The sequence below is a fragment of the Hirundo rustica genome, chromosome 1, assembly GCF_015227805.2.
Source record: "Hirundo rustica isolate bHirRus1 chromosome 1, bHirRus1.pri.v3, whole genome shotgun sequence".
Taxonomy (NCBI): domain Eukaryota; kingdom Metazoa; phylum Chordata; class Aves; order Passeriformes; family Hirundinidae; genus Hirundo; species Hirundo rustica.
In genome coordinates this window covers 140101245-140110064 of record NC_053450.1, presented here as the reverse complement: position 1 = coordinate 140110064, position 8820 = coordinate 140101245, and the positions used below count along the sequence as shown (strand labels likewise).

Sequence of the window (8820 nt, the reverse complement as noted above, 5' to 3'; positions counted from 1 at the left end):
CTCTCTGAATTTAGGACAGCACCGGTTAAAGGCACGGAATATCAAAACCCAGAATGTTTCCAACATGAATTTTAATTGCAGAGTGAGAAGCTGACATTTGCCTCTCAATACCTCCTCCTCTTATTCCCGACCGCGCTGCGCAAGCATTGCCGCCGCCTGCGGCTCACTGTCCCTTTCCCGACGCTGCTGAGCTGCGAGCAGCCTCTGTGCCTGCAGCCTCTTGGAGCGCTCCAAGCAACGCGTCCGAGCCTCTCTTCCTTTTCCCGACGGCGCTCAGCAGCGAGCAACCTGCAGCCTCCTCTCCCTTCCACTATCGCACTCGCCAGCAAGCAGTGTTTGATACCGATCCTGTTTCCTCTCTCTTTTAACTGAGCTTGCAGTCCTTTCGCCAAAACCTGCAGAGATCCAACCATTTCTCCCTCAGATTGTTTGTTGGCATACCTCTCCTTTTGGGAAAATAAATAGCAGATAAAACTGCTTTGCTGTTCCCCTTCCATACCTTTTGTTCGTCTAACACCACATTTATCCATTTAAGCCCTGCCTCAGGGCTACTCGAATTTCCATTTGCACATTTTGTGCCCGTGGGAGTTGGGCACAACTTGCGTTCTTCCCATCACTACCTGTCTGGAATTCATGGGTCATATCCCAAATGGACCCCTTTAACCCGGCATCCTGTTTGTGCTGCCAAAAAAGGGATGTCACACCCCTAAAGGGAAAGGAGCAGCAGAGACTTGTAAATGCTCATGGTTGAAAGAAATGACCAAAGTTAGAGGGTCTGCAAAAAATCACAAAGTTCTATTATACACTTGGTGTAGAAAATGGAGTGTTAGTCCTTGACCTAGTATAAAAGCTAATGGAAGGAAGGAAGGAAGGAAGGAAGGAAGGAAGGAAGGAAGGAAGGAAGGAAGGAAGGAAGGAAGGAAGGAAGGAAGGAAGGAAGGAAGGAAGGAAGGAAGGAAGGAAGGAAGGAAGGAAGGAAGGAAGGAAGGAAGGAAGGAAGGAAGGAAGGAAGGAAGGAAGGAAGGAAGGAAGGAAGGAAGGAAGGAAGGAAGGAAGGAAGGAAGGAAGGAAGGAAGGAAGGAAGGAAGGAAGGAAGGAAGGAAGGAAGGAAGGAAGGAAGGCCAAGCATTAATTCACTGGACTCTCATTTCGGAACTTCCAGCAAATGCAACATAACAACAAAGAGAAAGATTGTGCCTTCATCAAAAAAAAATACCAGAAACCTTGACTTGCTGGAAGTCCAATGCCCAGTTCCTGGCCCTGCCCCAAGGAGCATATTTTATCTTATTAGAACTTAATATAAAGTGCATGAATAGCCCAGGGATCAAGGACAAGCATTCAGATTCTAGAAGACTGGAATGCACTACCTGCTTGAACCCCACACTGAACTGAGAGTTGCTGGAGCCATCTTTCCACACTGTAAGGCAGATTCCCAACCCTCAGAGTTAACCTAAAGGCACTGGCCTGTGCCCAGTGGGTACCCTGACTGGGCGGCTTCTACCACCAGGCCAGTTCCTAGATTTCAACAAGTTAGGAGCTACAGGAAATCACTTCTAAGTGCCTGTCTGACATACCTATCTCAAAACACCTGTGCATGGAAAAGGGAATCACCAGGATCCAACCTGCCCTAGGTGCTGAGTGCAGCAGGAGATAACGGAACATTGCTGAGAGCCTGCCTGCCTATTTTACACTCACAAGCACCAAGCCTGTCTTCCCTAGATGGGAGAGAAGAAATACAGCTTTTCTTTGTATGTACCGGCAGGATAGGAGGGTTGCTTCTCTCAAAGGCAAGGAGAAGTGCCTGCCTGTGACATACTGTCTGGACACCTCTTTAGCACTGTCACATCTGAGCCTAATGTTCTTCTTAGCCTGAAACCACTCCAATCACTGTCACCAGCATCAACGCCACCAGGCTACAGGGTGGGTTTTGGACTTGGAAAGAGCCTTTCTATTACTGCTACTGCATGAAGCTCTGGCGTATCACACCGGTGATATTCTTGTGAGCTGCCAACTGGAGTCGCGAACCCTTCTTTCAAAGTCTTTTATTTCTTCCACTGTCACTCTCCCGTTTTCTAAACCAGTACACGGAGAGAACGAGCACTGCAAAATAGTACAATGTACCATTGTCTGTGCTTTACTTTCAGATGGAAGCATAATGGACAGCAGTGAAGTAGCGACGGCAGCAGCTTCGGGGAAAATATAAAAAGCCGATGACGTCCAGAGGATGAAACTTGGCGCGGGGCCGTGCCGGGAAGCGGCAGGGTCAGCACGGAGCCAAAGCCGGGCTCCGGGCAGAGGTCAGCACGGCGGGCGCTGCAAACGAGCTGCGACCCGCTGAGCCGGGGGGAAAAACGGAGGTCAGGGGGAACACGAACCCGGGTCGGGGCGGGGGGAGCCCGCTCTGCCCGCCCGGCCCCCACTGCCAGTCCCCGGGAGGCGGCGGAAGCCCCGCTGAGTCATGGCGGGGGCGGTTCTGTCCGCTGAAAAAGCCGTTCCGAGGTCCTGATTCAGAGCGGAGGGCTGCTCTGAACTCCTCTCCCACTTTCTTCTCCTCTCCTCCCCTTCTCTCCCGCACAGACCGCACCGTCGTCCCCCGGCGTGGGACGCGCCCGCGGCGAGCAGCTGCGGCCGGCAGCCCGTGCCCGCCTCGCCCATGGCGGGGCCGCGGGACCCCGCGGAGCGCTGCTCCTGCCGCAACACCGACTGCGTGGAGCGGCCGCTGCGCCGGCTCTTCGAAGGGCTGGCGAGCGGCGTGGCCGCCTGCCCCTGGCCCTTCGTGCTGGTGCCGCTGCTGCTGTCGGGCGGGCTGGGCGCCGGCTTCCTCTACCTGCCGCAGCGGGAGGCGAACGACATCGAGGAGCAGTTCACGCCGACGTGGGGGCCCGCCAAGGCCGAGCGCGACTTCGTGCGGCGGCACTTCCCCCCCAACGACTCGGAGCGCTTCTCCGCGCAGCGGCTGCCCACCGAGGGCGCCTACGCCGCCCTCATCGCCGCGGCGACGAACGGCAGCTCGGTCCTGGACCCGGCGGCGTGGGCGGACGTGCTGCGGCTCAACGCCACCGTGCACGACGCCGAGTACGAGCGGCTCTGCGCCCGCACCGCCGACGGCTGCGCCAGCCCCAACGCGCTGCTATCGCGGCTGGGCGATGCGGGACCGCCCGCCCCGGGGAGCCTCCGCTTCCCCGTCAACGGCGGCGACTTCCTGGGGACCGCGCTGGGCGGCGTGGAGACGGACGGCGGGCGGGTGCTCAGGGCGCGGGCCCTGAAGCTGGTGTATTACCTGCGGGAGGACGGCCCCGAGGCGCAGGACAGCCGGCGGTGGCTGGAGAGCTTCCTGCGAGACATCTCGTCCAAAGTGGCGGATTTGCGCCTCGGCTCCATTCAGGTAACGCGGGGGCGGCTACGGCCGTGTGGAGCGAGGGCCAGGGCAATGCTCCTCTGCCAACCTCATGTTTGGCCTTGCCTGTGCGCGTGTACAAAGACCGAGAGGAAGAGGACAAGTGCTTTATCGTTTCTTCTTGTTTTAATGCAGGTGACTTACTTTACCTCGCTGTCCAGACAACAGGAGTTTGAGGGAAATACCAGGAGTGTGGTCCCACTCTTCTCCATAACATATTACCTGACAATAACCTTTGCAGTCATCTCTTGCCTAAGGTAAATTGTCTCTAAGCTATCGCTGAATGAGCTTCTTTACTTTCCTTTGCTCTTCTTTACTTTCCTCAGCTGGTTTCTCCTCTTGCCGAGTGAAGATGTTCTTGAAGCTGCAGACTTCTGGTGACATTTGATCATATTTCTTTGTATTTCTTTGCTTTTGCTTGCCTATCTATGCATATTTCCCAACTGCTTAGATGGAGTTCATGGTAAGTACCAGATGAATACCTGAGCAGTATTCTACCTTCAGTGTAGACATGACCAACTTGAATGCTCACCTCCGAGAGAAATTAATCTTGTCCAGTGCTGACTACTCGAATCTCTCACAGCATCATTCATCAGGTGTTCTCTTCAGACAGGCTACTGTCTGTGAAATATTTGACACATGACTAAGATATTCCTTGAAATATTTTCAGACTGAGCTGTATAAGAAATAATACCTGGCTTGCATGCTGTGGAGTGCTTTCTTCTGGCTTAGCTGTGTTAAGCAGCTTTGGATTGATGCTCTTCTGTGGAGTGCCATTTGTGGTCACTGTAGCAAATGCACCATTCCTGATTCTGGGTAAGTAAAAAGACGTAAGTTGTATTCAGATACAAAGACCAGAGTGAAGTTAAAACAACCTGATGGTGTCAGTCATTTATGATGTGAATGTCAGATAAAACATCATTTTCTCCTGAAGTGAGTGGATGAGATACCCAGAGGTGCAGCCCCCTCAGAGCACCTGCAGGTGGGCAAGCCCCTCAGCTCAGCTCAGCTCAGCTCAGCTCAGCACAGCTCAGCTCAGCTCAGCTCAGCTCAGCTCAGCGTGCCCACAGAGGGACTGGAGATGGGTTCTTTTCCCAGAAGACAAAGCCTGCTCTAGATCCACTGCTCCAGCAGGAAGACTGTAAATGAAATAGTGGTAAGGTTAGCACTTCTGGCATTGTTGTAGTGTCCCTGGAAATGTAGGCAGGATGATTAATCCTCTGCAGTATAACATCTATGTTCTAACCAGTCTCATTCAGCTACACAACTGAAGTGATGCACCATTTGTGCAAGCAGCTTCCCCAAAAACCCAAGGAAGCTGGTATCATTGAATCCTTGTTACACAGAGTGCTTAATAGCCAGTGCTGAACTTTCCAAATACTGTTAGATAATGTTGCTGCAAACAAATTACTACTTTTAAAATCCTTACTGGTCTCCTATATGATACATTCATCTGAAGTTTTCTTAGGCTTGGTCTCATGCTGAGGAAAACACATGAAGCTCCCAGCTTGACAGAGGCTGTGCATCATCCTCAGCTATCCAATGCAAGTGCTCCTTTGGGCTGGCATTGTTTCTTTGTTTTCTCTATAATTCCAAAGCCTTTTTATTTACTTTTGTTTGCTCATCAATTGTAGTGGTTCTATCAAAAAGACCCTTTTGTACCCCTGAGAAAGGGTTTAAGCCAGTCTCTTCAGATCTTCAGAAATAACGCACACACTTCTGTCTTCCTTGTGTTAAAGCAAACAAATTCTCAGTACATCAGAGCATTTGCTTTGAAGGCTGCGTGCTTTCTGAAGCAGCCAGGCTCACTGCCATATTCATCTTTGCATGTTTACTGGCAATTGCCTGTTCAGGTAGCAGGTAATGATTTCATCTCTTCTTCTGTGCTTGGCTAAATCTCACTCTGCACTCAAGCACAGCCTTGCTTTCCCTTTTGTGTGATTAATTTTCAGTGAATAGAAGAGCCCTTGACAACATGGCCAGATACTGAAAGGTGTGAGATAATTATCTTGAGAGTTAGCAGAAGTGAGAGAAGCCCATTGGCTCTTCATTTTTGAACTTCAGCTCACTTACTGTGGCATCTTAGCAAAAAGCCAGACCCAGGATCCAGTCTTCCTGGCAGGTTTTCCCAGGGACCCGGCAGGTAATATTTGTGAGCACATCAGTTGAAATGTGAACAAAAATGAATAACAAATCATGCATAAGTGCTGGAAGATAAACTGGAGAGAAGTGGAGGGCACAGAGCATAAAAAAAGTAAGACACTGGAGAACTGGAAACACTCTTCTCCTGTGTGGTAGCAACTGCTCTTCTTGCCTTCTGAAGGCAGAACAAGAACTGATTGCTCTGAAATTAGTGCTGAAGAAGAGATTCCAGAGATAATGGGGGATGCTTCCAGTGATAGGAATAGTTGAGCATCAGAATGTGGGATGCTTTGAAATCTGTGTCATCTGCATCAGGGAACAGGTGGACATCAGCTACAAGACACGTGTCAGAGATGCAGTAGGCGTGCTCAGTCCTTGAGCAGAGTCAGTGAGGGATCAAGAAGCCATCAGGTCACCAGGAGGTGCTGAGAGGTAATACATTCAGCTACACACGAAGGATCGGTTTTCCTCATTCTCTTGTAACTCACATCAGTGCTCGAACAGTGTTAGAAGCCTGAGTTCCTTTTTCAAGACTTTATGTGGAATGAAATGTGATTAATGTTGTCATTTTGTTGGGTGTTGGTGGAAGCTGCTATTTGCAGTGCAGCGTTAACAGTCTCTCCTCTTGCAGGGGTTGGCGTTGATGACATGTTCATCATGATTGCTTCCTGGGAACAAAGTTTAAGGAAAAAAGAGAAATCCAACGTTAAGTCTTTGCTGGCTGAGACTTATGCAGAGGCAGCACTTTCTGTGACCATCACCACTCTCACGGATGTTTTGGCCTTCTTCATTGGCACCTGGACTGCTTTTCCATCCGTGAGGTCTTTTTGCCTCTATACGGGCACAGCTTTTGTCTTCTGCTATATATATACCATGACCTTCCTTGGGGCAGTTCTGGTATTAAATCACAAAAGGGAGCAAGGGAACCGACACTGGCTGACCTGCATGCGTGTGGATGTAGATAAAGATCAGGCTGAGAACTCCTGCTTGTACAATGCTTGCTGTATTGGCAGCTGTTCTCGGCAGCCATCTCAGCCAGAAGGGGAGCATCCAATGACAGTATTCTTTAAAAAGTATTACGGCCCTTTTGTTACAAATAAATGGATCAAGCTGCTCATGGTGTTGCTGTACGGAGCATATTTGGGTGGCAGTGTTTATGGGTGTACTCAGATCAGGGAAGGCATTGATCTCCGAAATCTGGCAAATGATGACTCCTACGTTATCCCATACTATGATGATGATGAGAAATACTTCTCCACATATGGACCCAGGGTCATGGTTGTCATTACTGAGAGCGTAGATTACTGGAATGAGTCGGTGCGTCTTGACATTGAGAGCTGTGCACAGAATTTAGAGAACATTTCCTATGTAGATAAGAACCTCTCAGAGTCATGGCTGAGAGTGTACACAGAACTTGCCCCAAGGGCTTCAATAAATATAAACAGTAAGACTGACTTCTTAAATGGCTTAACTATACTGTTCAGAATTCTTCCCAGTTTTGAGTGGGACATAAACAAGACTCAGGATGAAATAGAAGTTACACGTTTCTTCATCCAGACAGTGAATGTGACATCAGCCGTGGATGAGAAGAATCTCCTCAATCAGTTAAGAGAGGCAGCCAAGCAGTGCAGCATTCCACTGCTGGTGTATCACCCAGCCTTCATCTACTACGACCAGTACCTGGTGATAGTGCAGAACACTGTTCAGAACGTTCTCATTGCTGCCGGGGCGATGCTCGTTGTCTCCCTCCTGCTCATTCCCAACCCCTTGTGCTGCTTGTGGGTGACTTTTGCCATAGCCTCTGTTATAGTTGGCGTTGCTGGTTTCATGACGTTCTGGGACGTCAATCTCGATTCCATATCCATGATCAACCTGGTCATTTGCATTGGGTTTTCAGTAGATTTTTCTGCTCATATTTCCTATGCCTTTGTTACGAGTGGAGAGTCATCAGCCAATAAAAGGGCAATTGAAGCTCTGTCCCTGCTAGGTTACCCAGTAGTACAAGGTGCAGTTTCTACAATATTAGGGGTTGTTGTCCTGGCTGCAGCAAACACCTACATCTTTAGGACATTCTTCAAGATCATGTTCCTTGTAATTTTGTTTGGGGCTCTTCATGGTCTTGTTTTTATTCCAGCGTTTTTAACATTTTTTGGAAACTTTGGCAGATCACCCAATGCCAAATCTAAAAAACTTGAGCTTGAGAAATTATAAAGGTTGTTTGTGACTAAGTTTAATGTGTTATAATTTATATTTATTGTATGTAGGTTCAAATACAGTGACTGTCAGGGAATATAAGACATGAAAGATAAAAAAGACAAAAAAAATTAAACACAACAGGGAAGCAAAGGCTTCAGAATAGCCAGGCAAGTAAAATAACAGAAGAAATTAAAACTTTGAAATTCCATTTGCAATTCTCTTTTTTGTGTCAACATCTTAATGTTGTTAATTTTTTTTTTTTTTGTGTGTGTGTGTGTTTAATGAATGTATTAAAAGATTTATAAACTCTGACTACTGTGTCAGCTTACTGAATTACATTACAAGTTTATCAGGACACGTTCACAGTGGGTAAGAGTAACTTCCACTGGACTGCATTTTCTACCTGTTTTCCTTGGTGCTGTAATTCATCCCAACACTAAGCTGAAAGAGTTGTTTTGCCCAAGGGGCTCAAATGTGGATGTTTTACAGCAAAATTGCAAGAGGACAGAATTGTCTCTGGCTGCACTAACTCATAAGCCTTTGGGAGACAAAATGTGCTTAGGCTCTTAATGCAGCACGAGAAACCCTTGGGGAACACTCACCCTAAGTTGACACCCATTTTCTATTCAAAGCCTTTTCTTGGTGTCCCATTTTCTAGCTCATGTTGAACATCTGGTACCCTTAAGAAGTTTGTGTGTAGCTTCTGTTGGCTGCAGTTTGCAAAGGTTATTGAATGTGCTTGGACCTCCTGAGAACCACCCTGGGAGATGCTGTGCCATGCTATGACAGGGCAAGGATTCACTAGAGAGAGTCACATGCTGATTCAGGCCTAAGTGAAAAAGCAGCTCAGGTTTAAGCAGATCAGTCCTAAAACTGTAAACCCATAAATTCCATTCTTTCCGTCCTGTGATGTGTTGACAGAGGAGAAGAGTTTTCATTGAATAAGAGCTAAGAATATATGAAGTGGCCTTCTAACTTGTAGGGACAAGACAGTAGGTAAAAATCAATTAATTTTGTTGGTAATTTTTTGCCATTGGAAATAAAGTGAATGATGGTAACCGATATAATTCTGGAAAATTTGGTGT

General features: G+C 48.2%; 1 protein-coding gene across 1 annotated transcript; it reads left to right on the top strand.

The window, feature by feature from the left end:
* Positions 1–2653: 2653 nt before the first annotated feature.
* Positions 2654–8047, top strand: LOC120748988 (patched domain-containing protein 3-like). The gene is made up of 4 exons (XM_040056020.1): positions 2654–3385; positions 3533–3654; positions 4068–4213; positions 6171–8047. Exons 1-4 carry the CDS (start codon positions 2654–2656, stop codon positions 7748–7750), a joined length of 2580 nt encoding a protein of 859 aa, XP_039911954.1. The 3' UTR covers positions 7751–8047.
* The last annotated feature ends 773 nt before the right edge of the window (positions 8048–8820 follow it).